The sequence below is a fragment of the Pinus tabuliformis genome, chromosome Q (assembly GCF_031772625.1).
Source record: "Pinus tabuliformis cultivar Carrire ecotype Pingquan chromosome Q, CPIR1, whole genome shotgun sequence".
Lineage (NCBI taxonomy): Eukaryota > Viridiplantae > Streptophyta > Pinopsida > Pinales > Pinaceae > Pinus > Pinus tabuliformis.
In genome coordinates this window covers 120,737,528-120,765,444 of record NC_142296.1, presented here as the reverse complement: position 1 = coordinate 120,765,444, position 27,917 = coordinate 120,737,528, and the positions used below count along the sequence as shown (strand labels likewise).

Below are 27,917 nucleotides of genomic sequence, written 5' to 3'. Positions count from 1 at the left end.
AATACCTGCAAACAAATTCTTAAGAAAATATACAATGTCAACAACATTAAATAGACATATATATATTTTCTCCTAGAACCCAAAACCAGGAAGAACAGATTAATTTTTCATTATATTCCTTTCAATGTTACAATACATTATATACATGTTGAAGCATTCATAAACCCCAACCCATTAACCCTATATTAGAACATAATCGTAGTTCCCTTGACTAGATTACAAAATACCATGGGAAAAACTATCATTCCAAAAACCATGTGCAAAACCATGGGTAGGCCCACCCACCATCCTTGGGCCCGCCTTCCATCCTTGGGTCCGCCCAACTATCATTGGGTCTACATGAACCCCTCATGATCCCATTTTATTATAATTGTATCATTTGTCTCTTATATATATACTAAGGAGGCCTAGTCTTAGGATCATCAAATATTGTCTTTGTTCATTTTATTTATTGTATAAGGAGGTTTTCCTCTCAAAGTGGATTGTGATTTTTGGTTTATTATCATTTTTAAGGTGCAAGGATCATAACATTTGGTAAAACATAACGCATTTTTAGATCCAAAAAACTTCAAATCTCGGAGATATATAAATAAAAATTCAGCCATTATGATATTCTCCAAATTAAGGTACGTAACTTATTACTAACCTAACTATTGATTAGAAGATCCTCTCTTTTTTTTGGTCATAATAAAGAGGAGGGTTATTATTATTTTCCAACATGCCTCCAAAGAAAGACACTACACCAATTAAATCTACTAAACATTTATCCTTGACTCATGAAGAATGTGAAGACTTAGAATTTAGGTTATCTCAGTTAGAGAAGAAATTTAATGACATGGATGGTAGTACGTCGGAAAAGGTGAATTTCTCAAGTTCTAAAGAAAAAATTAAGAGAGAAATGGAAAAGAAGATGAATGAAAATAAGGACATAATACAAAAGAAGATAGAAGGAATAAATAAGAAGATGAATGAAAATAAGGAAGGAATAGAAAAGAAGATGAATGAAAATAAGGAAAAAAATACCAAAAATATATGATTTCCATGGAAAATATTCTCATGGAGAGACTTCTTAATAGGGATGTGGAGATCCAATGAAATCATGAACCTAAGGAGAAGCATGTCATTGAGAATCAATCTCATATGAGGAGTATACTATTACAATTGGAGAGCACAAATTATGAATTGCAGAACAACCCTCTTGTTGTCTCAGTACAACTCCTAATAGCAATTTTAGAAACATTTATAGAAATATGGAATGATAAGGTCTAATCGAGTCCCCACAATATGGGAGCTTCAAACACACACTTTTTCATACTTGCAAAGGAATTTTGACACTCATAAGGCCATATAAACTCCTTATATTTTGCAACTTGCAGAGATAGAGGAGTTGCAAGTTTAGAGAAGTTTTCAATAAAATGATGGTAATAACCTAGATTCCATAGGAAGCTATGTACCTCTTTCTATGGTTTTGGAGGATGAATTTTTAAAATTACCTCAATTTTCACTGGGTCAACTTGTATCCCGCAAACTAAAGATAATGTCCAAGCACATCCCCTTCATTCATCATCATATGGAATTTTTCCATGCTTAAGGCTAAATTAGATTTTTTGCAGAGTTCCAACATTTTCTTAAGATTAACCAAAGTTTTATTAAATATATCACCATATGACATGACATCATCCATATAAACCTCAACACAGTCATTAAGCATATATGAGAATATCCCCAATACAACTCATTGGAAAGTGGTGGGTGCATACAAAGTCAAAAAGGAAGGACTTCGTATGCAAACTTACCCCAGGGGAAAGTAAAATTGGTCTTGTCCTAGTCCTTAAGAGCAATTCGAATTTGATTGTACCCAATAAATTTGTTAAGGAATGAAAAAAAAAAATTACTTGACAAATTTTTGAGGACCTAATCGATAAAATGTAATGGAAAGTGGTACTTTTGGATGGCTTTATTTAGTTATCTATACTTGACACACACACTCCTTTTACCATTCTTTTTAGGAACAATGAACAGTTGGGAAACCCACTGAGATCTGATAGATGAAATTAACATTAATAGCTTTTTGAGTTATTCTTTAATGTCATCATTCAAGTCCGAATTCATTCGTTGTTGTGGTTGGCAAGCAAGGCGACAATCATCTTTTATGTATATATGGTGAGTACACATATTAGAGGGAATATCCTTCATATCTATATAGCCTCGTGCAAAACATTCTTTCTAATCATGCATCAACTGAATCAATCATTTTTTCTCTGAGGAAGATAAATTTGGATTGATATTTGAGGCTTTCCTTCACTCAATTTCAATTGGGATGTTATTGTGGTTTAGGAAAATGGGTATTGATTCATCAAAAAGGTTATTCTGATTAGATTCATCGATGATGGAGTTAAGGATCTGAAATATTAGGGGTGCCACACCTGAGGGATCATTGATGAAACTACTAATAGTATCATCCTATGTCTCATTCTTTACCAATGGTGAGGAGTGGCTAAGCACTATCCTCTTCTAGTTCAAATTCAACTCACAAATGGTTTCTGCACTACATGCTAGGTGTGACAGGAGGATAGAGGACAAGGTTCTTTGTGGTATTTCCATAAGAAATTGTCACAAACCCTGACCTACAACTGACAAATGCATTAGCTATAACAAACCAAGGTCCACCCAAAATTAAGGGGTGTCCTCCTAGGTAAGTTTTTGGCTACAACACCACGAAGTTAGCCAAATACTTCAAGGCATATATGGAAATAAAAACATCCTCTATGATTCCTCCTTTTAATATTTTGGATCGATCAATTAATTCAAGAACAATGGGATTTGGCCTAAGATTAGTAAAATTAAGTAACTCGAGGGTTTCCTTGTCATTACATTTATTGCAACACCGAGATCGACTAGCATATTCGATATAGTTGTTTTTCCAATTTTGACAGCCATTATTGGATTTCCAGGGTCGTCATATTTGGTAGGTGGGGTTTTACCCTATATTAATTTTGATAATTTTCCTACCATGTGTACGCTGGGAGGGTCTCGGGGGTTTCTGCCAAGCCTTTTAACATAAATCTCCTTGACTACTTTTTCATAAATTGGGACACCTCTAATTCCTTGCAATAATGGGATTCTGATGTACAAATTTCTCAGCTCCTTCAAGAAATTAGACTTAGGATGTGGATGAATTTTGGCTATACCAAATAACTCTCGATACAGTTGATTCAAAGCAGTTTCAAGAGTAACAAAAACATTGGTTGTTATAACAATTCTAGCGTGGTTTTTATCAGTAACAATAACATTGGCCGTTACAACAGTTTTAGCATGTTTTTCCTCTATTGTTGCAAAATCCAACCCATTTGTATGTAACCTTCTCCTAGTAAATTTTCTTATATATTATTGTTACAATAATTTTAAGTTGATCCAGGGAACTTCTACTTTCTTTAAAACCATTTTGCAAACATGTTCTCCATAATACAATTTTTCTTCTCCATTTGCATTTATTTCACTTCAATGAATAGAAGTGTTTTCTACTTATATCATCTAATGCTTTCCTAATTCATTAGTCATAATATTATTTTCTTTGTATTTCCATTTATATAATCCGTGTTCTCATTTCAAATAATAATAATAATGGTTTCCTTGTCCATATTTGTATTTCTCATTGTGATATTACGACTTCCGATAAATTTGTGTTTAAGAGAGTAATATCAACTTTACAAATACAAATTATAACTAAAATTCAAACCTATATATATAAATTTATTGGCTAATATTTCCATTCTCCAACTACAAATGTAATTAACCACCCTTCCAAGGTTTTCATTGCATGAATTATATATATATATATATATATATATATATATATTGGATAATATTTCCATTCTCCAACTACAAATGTAATTAACCACCCTTCCAAGGTTTTCATCGCATGAATTATATATATATATATATACCATGGCTTGGAACCATTTTTAGGCCGATAGGCCTTCCTTTGAAAGAGACTTTCGTCGTCCTTTTGTTTCTGACGTTGACACCTGGCATCCACATTCAACGGGAAATTGTTCATATGTGTCGTGCAATTTCTGTTTATTCTCAGCAATTTCGGAGAACAAGCTCTGCTTTCCACTGACATCTGTGCGCATTTTCAAGATATTCGTCATGGTCTTCATCCTTCAGACGAAATGGTAGGCATTTTTGTTATGGTTTTCGTCCTTCAGCGAAATGGTAAGCATTTCTGTTATGGTCTTCATCCTTCAGGCGGAATGGTAGGCATTTTTGTTATGGGCGCCTAGCGGGGGTCGATATCCCTCGCTTCTGCTATCATTCCCGCCTCTCTATCGCCGGAAATTGCCGTATGTGTCTCGTCGAGGTCGAGAAGAGTCCCAAGCCCGTGGCATCTTGCGCCATGCCTGCGCTTCCTGGTAATTTATTGCTTTCACCCTTTTCCCTTTGGTTTCCTCCAATCCCCAAGCTGTTAAATGCTGCCGGAGGATATGAATTTGAAGGATGCTGATTTTGGGGTTTAAATGTCAGGCATGAAGATAAAGACTGATACTCCGATGGCGAAAAAGGCAAGGGAAGGGGTGATGGAGTTTCTGTTGATGAATCATCCGCTGGATTGTCCAATCTGTGACCAAGGAGGGGAGTGCGATCTGCAGGATCAGTCCATGGGGATCGCGGGCGTTTCGTCGAAACAAAAAGATCCGTGGTGGATAAGAATCTCAGTCCTCTCGTCAAGACTGTCATGACGAGGTGTATTCAGTGTACAAGGTCTGGTATCCCAATCCCATTCCCTGCTGTTCTGAAAGGAAAGAAGTTCGGTAACAACTTTCGACCTTGAAGCCGGCACATGGTCTTCTGACCATGGAACCACGTCTTTGAAAAGAAAATAGAGCTCAAGATTGGGTAATTTACTGAGGCTGGCAGGGAATTACACGGATAAGAGAGGAGCATCGAAGTTCCGAAGCAAATTTTCCAGGAAGTTAGAGTTAGAACAGTGGGTTGTAAGTGCAACGCTAGGCGGCACAATTTCATTTTGCTTGGTGCAAGGTTTATGTCTCAATGTGGCACAAATAAACTGCTTGTTTCATGTACATCACTGTATTAATGGAAGCAATTTTTTTTCCTCAAACACACGCATTTTGTCCCAAACGAGTTCTTACACACCCGCCACACTCTTCCTTGCCTTCCATCATCTTCTCCAGCACAAGAAGAAAAAGAATAAATGCAGATTTTTCTCAATGCAAGGTCATTGTTTCTTCACAGTGGTCTATTGGAGGGCCTCCCAGAATATTACATTCTCGATTCTCTGCACTCCGACCTTGTTGCCCCAGACACCCATTAACGACACCAACAATGACAACCAAAGAAGAAAAGTATTATGAAGTTGAGGTTGAAGATGTAGAGGACGAATCAGATTCTGATGTTGGGGAGATAAAGACAACCAGCAAGTAAAGGGCAAGGGACTGAGGTGGGCTGATGTAGATGACAATGGATTGGATAAGGCACAAAAAAGGCTCATAGAAGCTTTGCCTCGAAATTTGTATGGAAGGAGCAAGGCCTTGATGAAACATATAATTTGTTTATCAGAAGAGGATGATCCATCTGAATTAATCATGAAGTGGGTGAGAATAATGAAGCCCAACAGAGTAGATTGGCTTGCAGTCCTCAAACAGATGGAGGAACAGAACCTCAACCATCCCCTCTTCTTCAAGGTCAGTGGATTTTCAATTATTATAGATGTGCTTCTTAAATATAGATGGACTGAGTAAATTATTAACCAAGTTGATCTGTATGACATTTTCTTCTCAGTCCACTAATGCCTTTACTACTCTGCAATTTATGCCATACGAAGCTTCTTGGCAGTGTTATCAGACTCTTCGCAGTCCAAGTGGAGCCGGGAGTTTGACTATGTTTTAAGAGGAAACGGAGTCTAATCAGCTGAATCTGAATCAATCCCGACTTATTCTTTAAAGTTTAACTCATAAATATCACCCAAACTCACTGTTACCACTCAAATTATCACCTAGGAGGAAAAGTCCTAACCTCAATGGGAGAGCCTAGACGCATAATAGGCAAGCCACTCACTGTCACCTTGGTGGCCTTGCCCAACCAAGGAGACTGCCTATCCCAGGGGGAATCCGCATGATCAATTTAAACTTAGATTGTTGGGAGAGAAATTGGAAAATACTAGCATGAATTGACTACTCTTATGCTTAACTCAATCAAATCGATTCATTCATCAAAGATGTGAGAATTTGCAAGTAAATTGTTGAATTAATCCCAAAAGGAGAAGTGAATGTCACATTATCCTTTTTATGCTATTACTAATGTTGAGATCAAGTGTGAAATACCCCGAAGTGAATGCTTAAATGGTTACAAACAAGTAGATTAATGTTGAGAACAAGTGTGAAGTAATCCCAAAGTGATGCTTAAATGATTACAAAATGTAGATTAATGTTGAGAACAAGTGTGAAGCATCCCAAGTGATGCATAATTTGTTACAAAATTAGATTGATTCGAGTCACAAGGTAATGCTGAATCTAAAACCCCTGTTTAGATAGAGACCATTCACGTATGGAAATTGCAACAAGTAATCCATAAAGTCCAATTTTAAATACCATTCAAAAATTGCAACTGAAGACCATAAGCATAATGTTATTCAGATTTTGTGATAAATCATTTTTGCTTCACGTATTACTCCTTAAGAGAGTGATCTTATTCACAAAAATGCAGCGAATTTGAGTCATATCCAATATCTCTAGAACCAGTGGGTATTGACACGCTCAAATAGCGCTTATCAAAGTGTTAGGTTGTAAGCAGTTGTGGTTATCAATTTGAAACATTGTCTTAGTACGTGTGTATGATCACAATATAAGCAATGAGATAATATTTCAAAGTATGGCATATATCAGTGTTATCATAAGAAATAGTGATTGCAAATGAATGAAAACAAAAAAATCTAAAATGTTATACAAATAATTCCAAGTGAAGTATTACTCTCTTGATTCTGCCTTAAACTGAATCTGCCCTTAAATAGTATAGCCTTAAGAAAATATTCCAACCATTAAACTGTCGACTGAAAATTTTGAATGAAGTCATTTGGCCCACTCCTTGTAATTCGTCTCAAAGTAAAAACATCCATTCCTTTTTTAGCAATATTAAACCGGATCTGATATAATCGTTGCAAGTGCAAGTGTTGTGATATGCTAAAGCAAGGTCTAGAATTATTGCCAGTATTTAAGATATTTGCCATTAGCAAAACCTAAACCCTAACATCCTCTTATTGGAGCAAGACTGACCTTCTTCAAAGCTTATATCAGTTGGAAAAACAATTGCAATCCTTGCAAAAAACCTAGTCATCGATAAAAGAGAAACATAGAGCGAAAACCTCACATTGAATTTGCCCCTTAATTGCATTCTCCCAAATGTTTTTCAACTAAGCTTGTAGAGGAACTGCCACAACTCCAACCGTGACTTTAGTAACTGAATCCTCTTTTCTATTTATAACATTCAAATTAAAACCTGATTAATAAAATAATATTTCTTTACAAAAGACCCTGGTATCCTCTTTTTTTCCCTTTGAGTGAATAAAATAGGCCCCACAATGCCACTTGTCATCTCCATAAGGAAAAAGCTAGCCCCTAAATCTGTAGAGAAGACCTCAACATTGTGTCCTTATCCCAAAACACCTCAAAAGGTGACATATGCCTTTAAATATGTGACAATGGATTAAATAATGTGTCCTCTTTAGTTGGTGGTTTCTGCACTCATATAAGCTATATTCTCTTCTGGAAACTTTCCAGTTTTGTCCCTCAACATTCTCGTAGATGTTTTCTTCCAAATTGTAGGATATAATTTCAGGTGTAATTTCCAACATTATTTCTCAGTGTGCCCATAAATCAACACTGCAATGATTGCAGTGATTCCTAGTGTTGTCTTTTGAGTCACTGAGCAGTGGTGAAAGTCCTATTTCTGTTTGTTTGCTTAGGAGATTTTTGATTTCCATTTCCACACTTACTGCTGGTTTTCTATTCTTGTACTCAATAAATAGAGCCTTCTTACCAGCATCATTGAGGTTCTTTACTTCAAATGGGGTAAATTCCTTTCTGATGTAGCCATGTAGTTCTCCTCAATTTTTTATCAACGTTTGAGGAACTTCTACTTTGAGATTTAGCAAGATTGTTGATTTCTTATATTCAGTGGTGTAGTCCTGAACAATTTTTCTTGTGTTTGTGAAAATATCACAATTAAATGGATCTTCTTGATATCCAATATCATAGAATTGATCCTTCAACAACATTTTGAATGTCTCCCATGATACTATCGAGGGTCTCCTTTGCTACTTCAAAGATTGCATATAGTTGTCTCACCTTAAAGCATGGTGGAAGATAACGAGGAAGTCCTCAAATTCAGAAGGTTTCAGGTTGTTTACCCTTAGTATCCTCTTGATGAGAATTTCCTTCTTTCTTGAAATTCACTGAGCATTCCTCTTTCTTTGTCATTAGATGGGTCATCATTTTTGTTAACATACCAATATTTGTTTTTAACCAACTAAGGATGATCTTTGGTTCTTCTTCTCTTTCTTCTTGGTATTGTTTGTCAATATGAAAGACCAAATACACAATGCATGGGAGATGTAAAATATGATATTTATATCAAATGGGGCCATTGCATACAATGAGGTAGATCTCCTTTTATATTATTGGTTATTTGTTGTACAACTAATTTCCCTAATCACGTTATTTACAAGTGAATTTGAATTAATCTTACCAAAATGCTTAGCTCCTTGAAGTTTATCTATTATGTCATCAATGCATGGCAATGGATATCAGTTTTTAAGGGTATGGATCAACAATCGTCAACACTTTTAACTGCTTTGAAGTTTTACTCTGCTCCGTTGGATCAGGTGACACACTTTTAACCGTTGATTTGAAGTGTGATTGCTTTTTCCAAATATCAGTTGAGTTGCCTTACTGCTTTTTCCAAATATCAGTTGAGTTGCCTTACTGCTTTTTCCCATTCTTTTATGTCACTATTGAAGATATTTTTACTGCTTTTTCCCTGCCAGTTGTTGTTGCTGTTCTTCTTCCCTGGCTTTTGGCAAGCACTGTTCTTTTGTGCAGAGAAAGGCTGGTTGATGAAGCTCTTCGCATTCTGCACTCGATGGACTTCAGTAGAGAAATCCCTGTGGATACCCAAATCTACCATATACTCTTGGATTGTTGCACTGTCCAGAAATTATTGGAAGAAGGCAAGCAGGTCCACGCCCACATGAGAATCACAGGGGCTCATCAGAATCCCTACTTGGCTGCCAAGCTTGTTTATCTTTATTCTGCCTGTGGAAGCATTGTCGATGGGTGGGCGGCATTCGATGAAGCCTCTAAGTGGACTATGTTTATGTGGAATGCTTTGCTCAGAGCTTATGTTAAGAATGGGTTCTGTGAAACCGAGGCTATGGAGATTTATAATCAGATGAAGTTATCTAGCAAGGAGCTTGATAATTTTACGTTCTCAATCATGCTGAAGGCATGCGGAAGCTTAATGGACCTACAACAGGGGATGGAGATTCATGGGCAAGTTATCAAGACCGGTTATGAGCTTGATGTCTTTGTGGGAGGTGTGCTTGTGGATATGTATTGCAGGTGTCGTTCTGTGGAGGATGCAAACCAAGTGTTTGAGGAAATGCGCCATCGAGATGTGGTCACATGGACAACTATGATTGTTGGACTTGTGCATAATGGGTTTCATGGTGAAGCATTGAAATGTTTCTGACAGATACATGTGGAGGAACACAAGAATGTTTCACTAAGAATCAGTGCTTCGATCTGGTCTTGGGGATATCTCTATACTCCTGCACCTGATATGCACAAGGTGCAGTATTTCACGGATACTGAGTTTTTCATCAGATGGGATGGGCATTTGGATATATTTCTAGACGAGGATTTGCCCACAGCAGCCGATCACATTAAGGCAAATGCAGAGGAATTCAAATAGGTGTTTTTGCATGTGCGTACAAGCTCATATGCAGGTGCAAGCAATAAGTTAATTTCGTGGTACTATGTTGTTTAAAGTTTCTGTAGTTTATTGTCTAGGGATGGATTCTGTATGCTATTTCCTGAAATTATGTTCAGGGCTTTTATATATATAATAATTAAACTATGTATTCAAAGTTTGCCTAATACCCTTTGTGATGTAAATAAATTTCAATGAACATCAAACTATTCTCATAATTTGCATGGATTCTCGCAACATATCATCGGCAGGTTTTTTTTCCCTTCAATTTTGTGATTCGTTCCTTCTGGTTGAGGAAGGTTCCAGACCTTCACGTCTTACCTGAGCTCAAAAATATAGAACAATATCAAAGGTCAATGAGCAAGTAATTCAAATGACAAGTATAAGAGCGATACAGTGCACTATTGCAAGTAAGATGGAATGTTCACAAATCAATGGGAGAACCTAGACACATTATAGGCAAGCCACTCTCGTCAACACTTTCATTCTTGTTGAGACATCTGGAATGGTTTCCTACTCGACCTCTGGGTATAGTCCTACTTGACATCTGTGCACAGATTTTACGTCACCTTATAATATTTATTATTTTGAACCAAAATACAATTCTTTCAATTTAACATTTCTATCGGCCTCTCTTTGCACCTTTTGGGGCAATTGCTAGTTTATAACACTTGAACATGGACTATTTTGTCGAATCGGTGTATTATCGTATGACTTAGTCAGTGTATTGAATGTGGTTTTAATATTGTTCTAGAATAATATATTTTTGGTGTTGATATTTTTATTACATCACACCTGTCGTTGTATTTTCAACCCTTCTAGAATTTTCCATGGACTTAAACGAGTTAACCTATGGTATCTCCATGACTGGCACCTTTGACCTATACATGTCATCCTCCGAGGATTCCATGAATGTTAATTTTGACCTACCGCTTGATGATATAAATCAAATCTAGATAGATCAATGGTAATGATCATTCTTAGGGTTTTCTTCGAGGTAAAAGTATATTCTAACATATTTTGATTCATTTGTTACCCTACGATGCTCTCAAGAGTGACCTACTCTACAAAAATTTGCTACCATTGTGTTCATTTCAATATGTTAAGGTTTTTATGGTAAATCTTTCTCAACAATGACAACATTAATGAATTATATGGACTGTCTATGACCAATTTGGTTTCAAATCTCGTTAATTCCTTTTGGAGGTAACTTGCAATTGTTTTTGACAAATTCTTCCTTTCCAAACCTATTCATTAGTAAATATTTGATAGGTTTTTTTCACTTGCCTTGGAATATATATATATATATATATATATGTTTTTCTAGGATTCTTTCTGTGATATTCCAGAGCCGTTTCAAATTTTTTCCCCATTGTAGTAAGATGTTTACCACAGGGCTTGTCCTAGTTTTATTTACTACACAAATATGGTTGTCGACTAAATGAGTTTCCTTCATCTCATAAGTAAATAACCCTCAAGTAAAACCCTCATCCTCTTACATACATTTTATGGTTACAATTTCAGTGTTCGAATAACAGTAGAAATGGATCAATTATTGTTTCTTTTTTCTTAATAATAGTATAGTTAACAATATTCTAGGAAAAGGAATTTTCAAGGGTTCCTAATCCTTGCTTTCTATTTTAGTATAATTATTTTACAGCTTCACTTCCAAAATTATTATAATCTTATAATGGTATTTAGAAAGGGTAAAAGATTTAAAAACCATCTATGTCTAATGTACCAAGCTATTTTTCAACTTTCTCAATGGCCCATTTCAAATATATTTTTTTGGTTGAATGTGGGCATTATTCTTTCACATGCCATGGTTTTAATTTTTGCTTTGGGGTTTCTCGGATCTTGGTTACCAATTACTAATTTCAATTCTTGTACATAGTTGGATTCATTTATAGAATTTATTTGTGTTTGGGATTAGTGTTGAAATTATTGTTTTCATTCTTCACCGAAAATTGTTAAATTCAGTCTTCATTTATGTGTAACCCTATATTGGGTTTACACAATTGGTAATTTTTCTTTTGGTTTTCAAAGTTTAATATTTGTTTGTTCCTTTTATACATTTAACACTACTAAAAACAATATCCCTTATTTTGTGTACAATGGCTAATATTTTTTTTTTGTTGTACAATGACTAATATCCCTCATTCTATGTTGAATCCCCTTAACTACTAAACTCTTCTACATGCTTTCTATACAGTTCTTATCACTGTTCATTAATTCTATTTGTGACTTGCTCTACATGTACGGATTTAAACTCAAATATAACATTTCATATGAATGTTCTCAAGTTGAGTGTGTTTTTATTTTCAACTTACTCGTTTTATTCACCAAGTCGGAGATCCCCAACTCTTGGTTTCTTCTTCTGCATGGATGATATTTCTCTATACGAAGACAAATATCTAATTGTTTTCTCCTAGAATTGTGTATTAGCTATTTTGTTTAAGGCCTTATATGGCATATAGTTCCTTCAGAACCAAATTAGTTATAATAGACGATGCACCTCTTTTGTATTAAAATTTTATTTTCATGGTGAACATAACTTCTCAGGTTATGTTTTATATTTTTCAATATTTTTTCAATTTAGGTCAAAACACCTCTTTCTAGATTTGGACTTCATACAATGGTATTAAAAAAATTCCAAGAGACCCTGTATATTTTATTTTGAGTAAATATTACCATAATGTTTTTTTTTTAAGCAAGCATATTTACATTATATTAACATGGAACAAATACATAGTTACAGTCTTGAGAGCATGGGGCGATGAGCCTCTCACCCATCTAAAAACTCTCCCCCTATGTGGGAAAACTAGAGAAAATCCTAAAAATTCTCTGCCCCTAGAAGGGGAAACCAAAGACAAAAAAAAATTTGGTCATGCTTACATCCAGTGAAGAGTTGACAAAAATCAAAATTTAAAACTAGGAACTTCACAACTCTATGCCAATAGCCTGCAAACTAAACAAAATCATCAAGTTTGATCGACATTAGATGCACCATGGAATCTCGGGAGCTAACGCTTGCCTGTGGAGGGGGCACACTATAGTTGCATTGTGGCGATGTTAGAGCAATCTTGCACCTGAGCATTGCCTTGAGCCTTAGCACTTCCCAAGTCACCTGGAACTTCTTCGAGAATGTAGCAACCATAGGCGTTGGGACGAGGGGGTAGGAGGGGTTGGCATCTACTGCAGAGGGAGGTAGAGCACAAGAGGGAGAGGGGCAAGCCATTGGAGCCTAGGTTATAGGGGGCGAAGACGAGCCCACAGGAGGAGTATTCAATGGTGAGAGTGCAGGTGAGGAGGGGGATGGCACATTTGGTGGAAAATCAATTTTTAGGTCCCTGGCCAGTTTCTTGAGGGAAGAAGAGGTATGGCTATGGAAGGTAAATAGCTTGACAATCCACCTCGTCACTCTCAATTTCTCCTGCTCTCCCTCCTTAAGTTGGCAATCTAGGACATTGCAAAGTGCCTAGAGCATGGGTGGGCCTCGACTCATCTCTGCTTCCTCTAAAGCCAACACCTGATGCCTAATCTGGGTGGGAGTTACATAGTCAAATAGAGAAACTACAGTGGAATCGTTGAAGGTGGTGGGGGGACATCCACCACCCCTCCCTCTATTGGGGCAACGTCCACGACCCCTATCCTAATTCATAGCTAGATTACATAGGTGTTAGGATGTTGAGCGGGAGTCAGAGAAGGCAGAGGACATAAAGGGAGAAATATGTAACCAGAGAGACTAGACCTCAAGTAAGATAACCAGGGGAATGAAATGCAGGTAGAACACGACGCAGAGAGATATACTCCCTAGCTTGATAGGAAATATAGCTAGACAGGTGTACGAGGACATGATTCACTTGGTGGGGAATTTATGATGCATTGATGCCATTTGGAGGGAAGCAGGTGTCGTTGGATCTTGCGACCACTAGGCCTAAGAGTGCATGTCAAATTCTCGTCATGCACTCAAATATGGGGAAAATATTACCATAATGGTATTGTACATAAATACTCGTGTACTTTCATTTCTTGTGTTTTTATGTCTAGTCATTTTGTCTACAATATTGAATTAGAAGTTATAGTGAAAACAAGGATTGTTACCCTGCATGAAGGGGAGACTCAAAATGAGATCTGTCTACTCAAAAAATTAAGAGTGAAGATAGAGAGAAGGATGGTATACTTATATTTCCTCAAAATTTGTAGAAATCAAAACTTAATTCCCTCATTCGCTAGCACTAAGCATAGGCTTTGATCCAACAAAAACTTTAGAGGCCTTTTTTCTTACTTTTTATCTATTTATTTATACCTCTTCACTCATCCTTTCTCTCATCAATTTCTCCTGATGATGACTCTTGTTCTAGACTTGAAACATCGATTAAAAATGAATATTATGGACAAAACTTCAGAAACCTGTTCTTCAAATTCAAATCACCACAAAAATTTGATAACAATGATTGTTACCTTGCATGGAGAGGAGACTTGGAATGAGATCCATCTACTTGAAAAATTAAGAGTGAATATAGAGAGATGGTAGACTTATCCTTCCTCAAAATTTGTAGAAATGAGAACTTAATTCCTTCATTCACTAGTATTAAGCACATGCTTTGATCTCACAAAAACTTTAGTGGCATTTTTTCTTCCTTTTTTATCTATTTATTTATAATACCTCTTCACTTATCCTTTGTTTCATCAATTTATCCTAATGATGGGTCCTTGTCTAGACTTAAATCTTTGATTAAATGAATACTGTGGAGAAAACTCCAGAAACTTTTTTTCCGAAGAAATAGAGTTCATAATTTCTATTATAAAGATAATAACAGAGATTACATGTTGTTGATGCCGAAGCATATCCTGTAATGTGGTATAATCCACTGATCAAAGGATTTATAACCCATCCTGTAATGTCCAAAAATGGTAGATACTGTGCACAGTATCCAAAACACAAAGTACCGGAAAATACAGAGTTCATGTAGCAGTAAATAAACAGGTATCTGAGGCATATACATCCTCATGCAGTAAAAGATAGACTTAGAGCCGATATAGTGTAGCTGATATATACAATAAAATAAACATGTAGATCAAAAAATTTCTAAGTATCAGGGGGATCCCCCTGTTGAAAGTCGTCGATATATGGGCGGTGGTAGTAGCTGTGCATGCCTTCTGGAGTGTACTCTTCAATCTGCCAGTCACCTATGTGACGATCCGCCGCTTCTTTCGAGAGCCGGTCAACAAGCGCATTTCTTTCCCTGTAGATGTGAGAAACAGTGATCTGGTCAAAATGTGTTTTTAGAAAAACAATTTCTTCCAAGATATGTTTCAAAGAATATGCATGACAAATAGAGATATTGTTTGCCCAATCAATAACAATCTTTGAATCCCCAAATATTTGAATTTGTCTGCAATGTTTGGTAAGAGCAAAATAGAGGAGATGTCTCAAAGTGATCAGCTCAGCAAAGTTATTAGAGCCCATCCCCAATCCCAATCTCATGTGATAATAATGTGAGTCAGATAAATGTAAAACAATACCCCCCCCACATCCTTGTAGGGGTGCAGCCCCGTCAAAGTAAGCCCAGGGCATTTCCTTGTTGATGATTTCAGGCTGTATGTTCCGTGGGATATTAGATTTATGCTCAAAGGGAATTTCAGTGTAGGCCGCGCAGATAGAAGGCGAAAGAAGATGCCAGGTGACTTTATAGTCCTCAAAAATAATGGCATTTCGGCTGTTCCAAATGTACCAGGAAACCACCAGCGGAAGGTTCCTGGCCTTTTCAGATGACACCTCAGTCCACCATTGATCCCATGCAGAGAGAATATCAACGCCTTGCCAGACAGTATTTATATTGAGCATCTGCGTGACTTGTGTCCATATATTCCTCGTGACTTCGCAGTGAAGGAAAAGATGAGCCGTCGATTCCTCCTCGTTTTTGCAGAGAACACACCAAGTTGGGCCAGAGAAAGCCCGCTTCTTAAGGGTGGTACCTGTTGGGAGTTTATCAGCTATGATGTTCCACATATGAAGTCTGGTACGGGGCTGTGCCTGTAGCTGCCAGACATCCCGCCACCAGTTTTTAAGAATGTTCGGTTTTTTTGCTTCGATTATCTTCATGTAACCGAGCTTTGGTGCATATGTACCAGATTTGGCTAGGGCCCAAATTAATTCATCCGCCTCCTCCTGCAACTTGATGTGAGTTTCGGTGAGGGCCCGGATGTAACCTTGCCAATGTGCAGACCAATCCTCTGGCAGAAGCCATTATCGATCCGTAACCCAAGCTTGTGAAAATATAGTTGATCGATGCGGGTCTCTGATTTGAGCCAAATATTTGATGCCTCTGTTATTGAGGTGTCGGATTAACCCTTCAGGCAGTAGATGAGCATTCCCAGAGCCGGGCCATGGATCCAAACGGATGCGAACCTGTGCACCATTCCCTATTTTCCATAGCAGGTTGTCGCGGATTAGGGGCATAGCTTTTAGAGTAGCCCTCCATATAGCAGATATGCCAGAGTAGTGCCAAGTAGGTCTGCGAATCCATTCCGTAATGCTGGAAGGCCAAATGTATTTGTGGTGAACAACTTCCGCCCATAAGCTGTCCATTTTGATAAGTGACCAACCCTGCTTTGCAGTTAGAGCCTGTGCAAAATCTGACAGAGATTTTATCCCCCATCCTCCCCATCTCTTCGGCATGGAGACAATAGCCCATCTGGTCCAAGCAAAAATCTTACCCTTTTTGTTGCCATTCCACAGAAATCTATTACAAATTTGTTGTATTTTTTGTAGAATTCCTTTTGGGATCCAAGTAAGCGACATCCAATAGACAGGTGTTGCCTCGAGCACTGTTTTGATTAATAGAAGTCTGCCCGCCTTTGACAGTAGACGGTGTTGCCAGCCAATAATCCTCTTTTCAATTTTAGTAATGAGCCAAGTCCAGTGGGCCACTTTATATCCATCCGGTCTTAATCTGAAGCCAAGGTATTTGATACCATCCATCAGCTGGCTTTCCGAGAAGGGAAAATGCTGAGCAGCCAGCAGAGTTTCCTGTTGTGTGCAACGCATCAGGGATCTGGTGGATTTGTCTCTGTTTATTTCCATGCCCGTGGCTTTACAAAATAGCAGCAGTATATCCTTCAAAGCATTGATGTCTCGAACACTTCCATTAAGGAAAATTAAAATGTCATCAACGAACAAAAGGTGGGTAAGTGAAAACTGCTCAGTGATTTTGAGACCGTTGATATCACCATTCCTTTTAGCTTCCGCTATGAGCCTACTCAAACCCTCCATGACAATGAGGAAGAGTAGTGGGGAGAGGGGGCATCCTTGCCTAATTCCCCTGTTTATATTAAATCTTTCCGAGGCTGCACCATTGATAAGGATAGCAAAGGAGACCGAGGAGACGCATCCCATAATCCAGTTTATAAGAAGGTGTGGGAATCCCAGATGTGTAAGGATCATCTTGAGATAGAGCCAATTCACTTTATCAAAAGCCTTTGCTAGATCAATCTTTAATGAGATACCTTTAAGATTCTTCAGTTTTATGGAGTGTAGGGCTTCCTGGGCAGTGCCAATGGCCTCTTGGATGTGCCTGTTATGGAGGAAAGCGAATTGTTCAGCTGAGATATGCGAAGATAGGATAGGTTTGATGCGATTTGCTATGATTTTTGCGATAATTTTATATAGGCAGTTGCAGAGGGAAATAGGGCGAAAATCATTAAAGGATGTGGGGTCATCAGATTTAGGTATCAAGGCAATGAAGGTTTGGTTCATAGGAGGATGAATGTGCCCTGTGATTCTGCTTTCCTCGACGACAGCCAATAAGTCCGCTCCTATCTGATCGTAGAAGGCCAGGTAAAACTCCACTGGCCATCCGTCAGGCCCAGGACTCTTATCCTTCTTAAACCATTTGAGAGTACTTTCTAACTCTTGTGAAGAGACTGGTAGGCCAAGATCTTCTCTGTCTTCCTCCCCAACAAAGCGAGGGTACTTTCCGGCGAGTCTGATGATGTCAGGCAGATTGACATTATTTGGGGCCGTGAAGAGTCTCTTGAAGTGTTCAACCCCCAATCTAGCAAGTTGTTGATGTGTTGTAGCCCATCCATCTGGTTCCGTTGGAAGCTTCCAAATGGTATTGGATGCCTTTCTGCCGTTTGCAAGATTATGAAAATACTTTCTATTATTGTCCCCGGCTTTGAGCCAGATGGCCCTGCTTTTGAGTCGCCATAGTTCCTCTTTATCTTGCAATATCTTCGATCTTTGCTCCATCAATTGGCGCAATAGAGTTTTTGTGGCATCGGATTGAAATCCAGCACCTCTCTCATCAGTCAGATTAACAATCTGCTCTTCCATATACTTCAAGGACTGATCATCTCTATCCCGTTTTGCTCTTGCCCATGTCTCAGTCAAAGATTTGAGCTTCTTTAGCCGAGTGCAAAAATCCATCGCTTTTCTCTGCTCTCTCAATGGAGGTTGAGATGCCCAGAAGTCAATGACCAGCTTGTGATAATCCGGGTCTTGGAGGTAACCAGCAAAAAATTTGAAGGGAGAGTGCGGCTTTGGATTGTTGTCACTTATCTGTAGGAGAATCGGGTGGTGATCCGAGAGGCCCCCAGATCCGACCCACTGTCTGTATAAGGGAAACATCTGAATCAAAACTTCATGCATCATATATCTGTCAAGTCGCCTTCCAAGAGCAGCCTCACCAGTTCTTTGGTTGTGCCAAGTGGGGAGCTTCTTATTCATAGGAATATCCACAAGGTGGTGAGCATCAAGTAACATGCTCATCTATTCCGCAAGAGGGTCATACTGCGCCTGATGACCCCAGGTTTCCCCAGCACCCAAAGAGAAATTGAAATCGCCCCCAATGATAGTATTCTGAGTGATATGGTGACCAGACAGGAAATGTTGCCAGAAGGTGTACAGATTCTGGTTAGGTCCATAGATATTAATACATCTAATCGGGATGTCGAGTCCTCCCAGAATAAAATCCATTCCAAGAAATCCACAGCCCCCCCATGCCGAGATATGTCTGCATTTTCTAGGGTTTATGCCAATAAGAAGCCCACCAGATCTGCCACAGGCATCCAACCCATGTAGAATCCAACCAGGTAGCATAGCTTGAAGAGTTTTCACCGCCATCTCAGCAGTGCATAGGGTCTCCTGTAGGAGAATAATGTCACATCTAGATTCATGTATAAGCCGCTTCAGCGCCAAACGCTTTTTGGGGTTGGCTAGTCCCCTACAATTGAAGGAGAGCCAGATCATGGGAAAACACAGGTCAGGGGCTCATTTTCTCTAAGTGCCCGTTCGATAGTAACCTGTCGGCCCATGGCGACATCTGCGACCGCATTAAGCTTAGCAGAGGAGATTTGGGATGGTCTACCACGCTTTTGCTTGCGGTGATGACCAGGGGATGATCCCAGTCCCAAAACATTAGCGCGGGCCCGGGACCGTAGGTGGTAATGATGTGCTCCAGAGGCGACCGGGGAGGGAGGGGAATCAGGCCAATCCGATTTTGGATTGTAGGAGGGGGGGGTGGTAGAGAAAGTGGGCGGAGGCGGGGCAATAGTACACAGAATGGATGGGAGGGGGTCATAATCAGTGCCGGGAGTCCGAATAGATGAGTGCATAGAAGATTGCAATGCATCAGAAATTAAAGGATTATAGAGAGGGAATGGAGCAATACTCGAATGAGTAGATGCAGCCTCCGCCGATTTTGGTGCAGCCTCTGCAGTCTTGGAACGTGTACGCGGCGGCTCTGTGGAAGATAATGCCTTTCTTCGAGTGCTCTTATTTGCTTCAACACCCTGCTTCTTAGTAGAATTTTCCTTCTGTGCCAGGCCACCAGTAGTAGGTATGTTGTCTCCAGTATTATGGTCCCCAGTAGACTGTTGACGAGGGCCTTTTGGATCCTCCGATGACAATCCTGTAACCAATGGGAAATCCTTGTACAAGTGACCAATTTTATGGCATCTACGACAGCGGAAGGGGACGCCCTCATAATCCAGTAGCTGTTTCCAGGAGACATGTCCGTGGTGCAGAGTAATCTTCTCCACTAGGCCCGGTTTGATATCCATGTGAACAAGAATACGAGCCATGGACCTATTGCACGTCTTCTCAAATGAACGGTCGTGCTCCAAGTATGTGCCGAGTGTGTTCCCAATCCTCATAAATGCGTACGTGTTCCAAAATTTCCATGGCAGTCCAGGAAGACAAACCCAGATGGGGCCGGCCCCCAATTGCTCCCTTTCCGGGTCAAATAAGGGATCCCATCGCTTGAGCATGACAGGAGCTAGCTCAATGTGCCAGAATTGTGAAAGAATCCACTGGGTGAGATCTGGCCGGTTGAAGTGCAAAGCGAACCAGCCCCGGGTGAGGACCATGACTTCTGGTAGATCCTTAAGCAATGAACCCCAAATCTCCTCCACCCAGAGCTTTAATCGTTCGGCCGTGTAGGTGCGCCCCCGAACCCGACCCACCAGGACTTTACGAGAGGCGTCCATCACGTCTGGCATCGGAGGTTCAGGCCCAAAAATAACGCTTAAATCAGGATCAATAGCATGTAGGCATCTGCCTTTCTTTACCTTCTCAGTGCGCTTACCAAAAGGGGTCTCCTTCAGAAGTCTGCGGCACGGGTCCGAGGAGCTGTGTTGGGCGGATCCCACAGAGCGAGCAGGTATCAACGACGGAGTGAAGGCGCCTAACCTAATAGGGGAACGGGGAGCCGAGGTAGAATTTCCCAGGGGAGGGGGAATGGAGGAGTGGGGGGGGAGCCGTTGGGTCTGCGGCATAAAGGAGACTGAGAGGGAGTGGGAGCTAGAAGGGGGCGGAGGAGGCGGGGGCGGGGGGAAATCAGGTCTAATGTGGAGCTGAAGCGGAGCGTCCAAGGATGGCGAGGATTGGAAACAAGGACCCAAGATCTGTAAGGTAGCAGGAGATAACGGCGGACAATCCAGCGGGGAAGCATCAGCGAGGTTATACTCAGGAGATTTTTCTTTTCCTTTGAGCAGCAGATGCGGGTTCCTCGATGAAGCACCTGTCTCGACCCTGAGCGCAACACTCCTCGGTATTAAGCACGGTCTGCTAGTGTGTGCCCAGATTTCCTGTTGGGGCATGGGGTCCGCATCATAATCCAAAATATCCTCTTCGCCCATAGTAACTGTCGGGGACTAGCCTGTGACCGTGATCGAAACTGGAGCCGTCCAGCGGGAAGAACGGAGGGCGATTGACGGCAGGTAAACGGGGAGGGGACCGCGGCAGAGTGAGACAAAAGGAACCCCGTGAAAAATGATACCACTGTCGGAGTTCAGGCAGTCAGATCTGTCATTCCAGTGGTAATCCAGGTGCCAATCGCCATGAAACGGGGTCCTGAACCGAAACCCTAGCTAGGGTTCCACCATCGCCGCGAGCCAACATTCCTACCCTGTGACCTTTCCATCAAAAACTCCAGAAACTTATTCTTCAAAATATTTTATTTTATTTTTGATCTTACAGAGAAAAGGATTTACGAAGGCCTTCACTGTTTTTTTTATTATTTGAAGAAGAGATTTATATAATCTAGAATCTCTTCACACCGAATCTATATATATATATATATATATATATATATATATATGGATGTACAATTTACTTATTCTAATTTCCTTTTGTTGTTTTACAAAGAATTACTCTGTAGATGACTAGACTCGGTCTAATACATATATACATCTATATACAATTATGTATATATTACAACATATGCATTTACTCGTGTGTGTAATTATGTATTATAGGAGAATATGTACTTAGTCTAACATATATTTTTATATGTCCATACTTTTGTTTACATTCAAAATCTCCTTTCTATTTGATAATTTCTACTCCTAGCTATCACCATGAATAAAATTCTTCGCTATGAATTTATTCTCTACATCATAGAGTGTTTTCTTTTATTCTATTTTGTACAAATTTTCAAATAAAATATGAACCATGTCTCTTCCTTCTATCAAATTGTAGTTACTATTTACTGTACAATATAAGTAAAAGAAACATAATAATTTTTCTTTTCGTTTTCACTGCATAAAATTTTGAAATAACCAATATCCGTTATTTTCTCTTGACAAACAAGTAAATACTGTAGTTAGATATACTGACTTGAAACAATTTTCCTGGAACATTAATATTCAAGTACTTATCTCCTCCCAACCTTGACACTGTAAAACAACCATTGTCCCCCCAAGCATATCAGGGTTGCAAATTTCTTTCTGTCTCTATTTCTTGCTTCTCTTTAGTCCCTTCTCCTATCATAATCAAACAAAAGAAAATAGATTGAAGATTTTTATTCCATTCCCATATACCACTCTTTTGGTGGTTAATAACTGCCTCCACCTCACCAATAGGTGGCATGTAGTTATCAACGCATTAATTAGCTTATGTTTACCATTCCTAAAGACAACTCCTTATCTTATAGGGAAACAATTAACTGGCCAATATCATAATTCCTCAATTAAATCTAATCATTTAGATTAGATGCTAGGACTTATCTATGGGTAATAAATATTCCACAATAATTTGTAGGATCATATTTTTTAGCCATTTGTACTCAACAATTAATTTTCCATATTTTCTTTATTTACAAAACTAAATCATCATAATTGCAAATTTACAACCAATTATTATCGGTAATAAATTTACTGATAATTAAAGTTTTTAAATGTATTTTGAACTAATACACTTAACCATAAACACACATATGCACATTTTAATTACATAAATTATCAAGCCAAGGTATATCACATCCTCCCCTGCTTGAATTTGACATCATCCCGGTGTCTGATCAATGTTCTTTTGGAAACATGCTCCAGTGTTTATCAAAACAAAGAAGGATATGCTTCTTTGAAACCATCCTCCAACTCCTAAGTTGCTTCTTTTGGACTAAAATGTTTCCATTGAACCTTCAAGTGTGTTATATCTCTATTCCAAAGTATGACTACCCTCTAGTCTAGAATACACAGTGGTTCTGCGATGAAATCTCTAGTCCCACTTGTACAACAATACAATCAATGATGTGAGATGGATCATGCACATACTTATTTAATAAAGACACATGAAAAACTTTGTGAACTTTTATGTTTGCTAGAAGGGAAAGTTGATAAGAAATAGGTCCAATTCTGGCTAAGGCTTCAAAAGGTCCAAAATATCTAGGTGATAACTTAGGGCAACTTCCAAGTCCAAGTTTTCTCTTCTTGGGTTTCACTTTAAAATAAAAATGATCTACCACATTGAATTATTTTGGTAGTATTTTCAAATTTGCTTTACTCTTTTAATAATCTTGTGTTGTTTTCAAGTAGTGTCTCACATGTTTAACCACTTCCACAGTCTCCTTTAACATATTTGGCCTCAAAACTAACCGATATTCAAGATGGTCCCAACTCAGAAGTACTTTGCATTTTTTTCCATAAAGTACTTTAAATGGAATCATCTTTAAAAAAGTTTGGTACTCATTGTCATAAGCAAACTCAACCTGGTGAAGGTAATCTTGCCACTAGGTTGGTTTGTCCATAACATACATTCTCAACATGTCTTCTAAGATCTGGTTAGTCCTCTTGGTTGTCCCGTTAGTTTGAGAGTGATAAGTTGTAATGAAATTCATCTTTGTTCCCATTCCTTCAAATAGTCCCTTCCAAAATTTTGAAGTAAATTTGGCATCATGATTTGAAATTACGGTTTTGGGCATACTATGTAGCATATATATTTCCTTCATAAAGATATCTGCTATGTTGATAGATTTGAAAGTAAACTTAACAGGGATAAAGTGTGCAACTTTATTAAGCTTATCTACCACTACCATTATTGAATCATGTTGTTTCCCGGTCCTTGGTAAACTAGTAATGAAATCCATGGGTTGTAGTAAACATGTTAGATGTTGGTGGGGTGCCTTTAGTTGTTGGCATTCTAAACATCTAACTACGTATTCTAATGCTTTAGACTTCATCTTTTACCAATATTAACCTCTCCTTAACACAATTCTTAGCCTTTGATTATGAGGGTGACCAGTTGTGGGGATTTTATGTAATTCATCTAACAAAAAAAATCAGTCTTGGGTCATTTGGAAAATAAATTATGCATTTAAAAAAAAAGATCTACATTATTTAGTGAAAAGTCAATCTCATTTTCACCTAATTTTTTAGTTTTCTACAACTTCCTTTTGATTTGCAGATACCCCTAATCTATTTTTTTTCGTTATTTTTATCATTTCAATCAGTTTTGTTTGCCAATTGGTTATTGAAAGTGTGCAGATCTTATGTAGTCTTCTGCTTAAAACATCAACAATTTTATTTTCCTTTCCTTTAATATGTATTATCTCAAAATCATATCCACAAATAAATTGTAACCATCTAGCTTGTTAAGCATTTAGATTAGGCTGATAAAAGATATATTTAAGACTAACATTGTCAATTCTTAAGTGAAACTTTCTTCCAATCAAGTAATGTCTCCACATTTTTGAAGCATGATTTTGGTTTCCAATTCTAAATCATGTGTAGCATAGTTTATTTCATGATCATTGAGATTTCTAGACTCCACTAATTACATGACCATCTTGCATCAAAACACATCCCAAACCCTCTTTGCAAGCATTTGTGCACACAAAAAATTCTTTATTTGGATCAACTAGTTTCAAGATAGGTGTTACACTAAAAAATGTCACCATGACTATTTACAGTTAGTATGGCTCAATCAACAGTCATGCTACCCTCTTAGGCAAGTCTTATGCCTCTGCTCTCCATGTCAAACTCCAAAAAAGAGAGAAAGTCTTGTATAAATGTATTTATCTCTGGGGACGCAGGTTCTCTCAACCTTACCTGCGGGGATGCTCCCAACGTTCACAAAAGCTGCGTCCAAAGACGCTCTGTATGTAAAGGGACAAATGCGTCCCCCTGTAAAGGTTAGAATGCGCAAGTTTCATCTTTAAAAAGTTACTTGTGGTCATTTCTAGAGCATTCTAGAAGGTTGTTCGACGTGTATTGGGCGCCTCCAGATGGTTCATGCACTCCTATCAAAGAGGAACTTATCCCATCAATAAGGGAGCTATCCCACCCAAAGAGGGGATTATCCCATTGATGGTGGACCTGATTAACCTCCTCTTGAGCACTATAAATACAGGCATTGGGCCAGAAGGAGGAGAGGTTGAAGCTATACATTTTCTAAGGGTAAATGCTGCAGGAATTAGGACTCCCATTTAGAAGCTTGTGAGGAGAGATTGCCATCTTTGCTTGTTCTATTTGGAAGTGGGTGTGCTTTGTCAAAGTAAAGGAGAACTCTTGACAGACCCTGGGAAGGACTTGCACAACACCAAGGCTCAGGTTGCATTTGTTCTTTTTGTTACCTATTAATGCAAATGAGTCCATTCTTCTCAATAACTTGTTGTTTATGAGTTATTTCATGTACTCCTTGGTCTACATGTTGAATATGCTTTGTTTTATGGTATAATCAGGTGCTATTTAATTGTTTGACTGTTGGTGATTGCAGGTTTTGGAGAAAAGGAGGAGCTCATCCAGATCAACAAAGCTTGGACTTCTACAACAGCGTTTGGACAAAGGTAAGAACGAAACACTTGATATCTCATATCATAATGCATGTTTAGAGAAGGATAGATCTTATTTGTCTTGTTTGTCACTAGAGAGTCTTAGGCTCCTAGGGAGGTTGGTTGTGTCCGCACAATCGACTCTTTCCGCCTGACAAATTGGCGACTCCACTGGGGAATCCATTAATAAGAAAAGTCTTTTCCTTTGTGTGAACTTTGCTTTGAGAAAATTGGTTTATTTTTCTGGTTTTGGCTCTGTGATTCTGTCTCTGGGTGGGTTAGCTTAGGATTAGTTTTATTTTGGTTTTTCTTGAGTTTTTCAGTAGGACGCACCCTCTGAGTGCTGCACAGTGCGTCCCTGGACGCACTTTTGCTGTGTGCACAGAGCGGACCCGCACCTGTGCTAACGGGTTGCCTGCGTCCCCTGCCAAAATTTGAGAAAATTCCATTTTTTATACTTTTTGCTCTTGGATTTTTTTTTTCTTAGTTTTTTCCGCCCATATTCATTAGTCCCTTGCCAAGGATCTTCACCTGAACTTGTTTCTATAGCATTGAGTGTTTTAGTGGATTTCATCGAAGTATAAGCCCTAGGGTTTGATTTTGAGTAGGTCTTGTAGTGACTTTGGCGGTAGGAGTTGTCAAGCCTTAGATCTCTCTGGTTTTGTCAGCATTCTAAGAAGTCAGACCTGTCATAAAGTCTACCTGTGAGAGCAACTTACCATTGAGTTGTCTTTTGGGCCAATTTCGAAGTGCTTGTTGTTTAAGTCTTGAATTCCATTTTACAAAAAGAACAAAAAGATTTGAGTTTTGTTTTGACTAGTCTTTTGATTCTGCATTAGCTAGTCCTTGATTTGATTTTGATCAAGTAAAACAAACTAGAATCATCTTTGTGAGCTTTTGCCTTGTTAGGTTTGTTTAGAGTAATTTCTCTTTTGATTTGCTTGTGAGTCTAGTTTTCATAGTTTTTGTAGCTTTTGAGATTGTTTTGTGTTAAGATAGGTTTATATGCTTTATTAAAAAGAGAAAATACAAAAACATCTCCTTTGAAAAGTTTTGTTTCAAGTAGCTTTGAAAGTTTTGAAAGAAAAAGAGTTTTTCGTGCAAGTAAAGAGTAGTCATGTTTGTGTGCTTGAAAAGAAAAAGAGAATTGTTTCTTTGATTGTCTTTTCTAAGGAAGTTGTTTTCTCTAAAATTTGCATTCTCTCAACTCTCTTAGTTAAGAATTTCATTGAAAAAGCAAAGTAGCGTAAATCATCTTAGGTGCATCTTTGTAGTGGTTGGAGTCGAGTCTACACACCATTGGTTTCACTTCCACTACCTTGTGACTTTAAAGAACAACCATAAAAGTAACGCTTAAAGTAAAATCGAAATAGTAACTTTTATTTACTAGGGCTCTGAAGCACCAATTTAGATCAGGCTAGTGTCTTGGAGTAGGTGAGTAATTAACTCTCCAAGACAACAAAACCAAACAAGTAGCTTATCTTGTGATAGATTAAATCCAATTGTCTCATTTGTACTCTGGGAAAGCTCCTCTTAAAGGAGAAGCACGAGCTCGTGTCCGAACCAGTGAGGGGATCATTCCCCCCTCGTTGGGAACGACGCCAGACACGCACGTATTACAAACGGTAAACCTCGGATTAACCATTGTCGAGGAGCCAGGGGTCACTTGTCGGTAAACCTTGGATTATTGTCAAGGAGCCAACAAGGGGATTGAGCTTGCTACTCTGCCCTTGCGTGCTGTCGGAGTTTAGACTGTTCCCCCAGGTTCATTTGTTGCGATTGGTAACCTTAGTGGCCATTAACTTTAGGATTCTACCGAGGTGACGGTGGAGGGAAGGTCCCACTGTACCTGGAGCAGACGTCGGTTATACTCACTTGGATTTTCTGGGGGGTTCACTTCACTCGAGACGGTTAAAGTGGAGGAACTTGGTCCAGTCTATTCATTAAGCAGGTTGCCGGGGTAACTGTTCCACCCGCCATTTTTGTACTGAATCCAGCGAGGTTGGGCTTCATCACCAACTAGTGCTTTTGGTCCGGAAGACTACTGTTTGTGTTTGGTTTGACACCCTAGATTCTTTAGGCGTGTGATTCAAATTTGTTTGGTTCTTTAGAGACTTTAGGTGGTTTGATTTGAAATTTTATTTTGTTTTCGTGTGTAGTAGTTAAAAGTTTTTAGCTGTGGCGGAATTACCGAGACAGTCCCGTAGACTTCGGGGCAAGTCTCCTGAGATTGTTACCGGAATAGATTTGTTAAGAAAGCTCCGTAAATCGCGGGGTGAATCTCCTGAAGACATTCCGGGTCAGTACGAAGGGTTAAAGGTCCTTGTAACTCCTCCTAGTGACAGTAGAGTAGGT

General features: G+C 38.7%; 1 protein-coding gene across 1 annotated transcript; it reads left to right on the top strand.

Annotated features, from left to right (window-relative positions):
• The first annotated feature begins 4,289 nt into the window (after positions 1 to 4,289).
• Positions 4,290 to 4,757, top strand: LOC149218547 (NADH dehydrogenase [ubiquinone] iron-sulfur protein 1, mitochondrial-like). Its single transcript, XM_089382410.1, has 2 exons — positions 4,290 to 4,415; positions 4,528 to 4,757. Exons 1-2 carry the CDS (start codon positions 4,349 to 4,351, stop codon positions 4,740 to 4,742), a joined length of 282 nt encoding a protein of 93 aa, XP_089238536.1. The 5' UTR covers positions 4,290 to 4,348; the 3' UTR covers positions 4,743 to 4,757.
• The last annotated feature ends 23,160 nt before the right edge of the window (positions 4,758 to 27,917 follow it).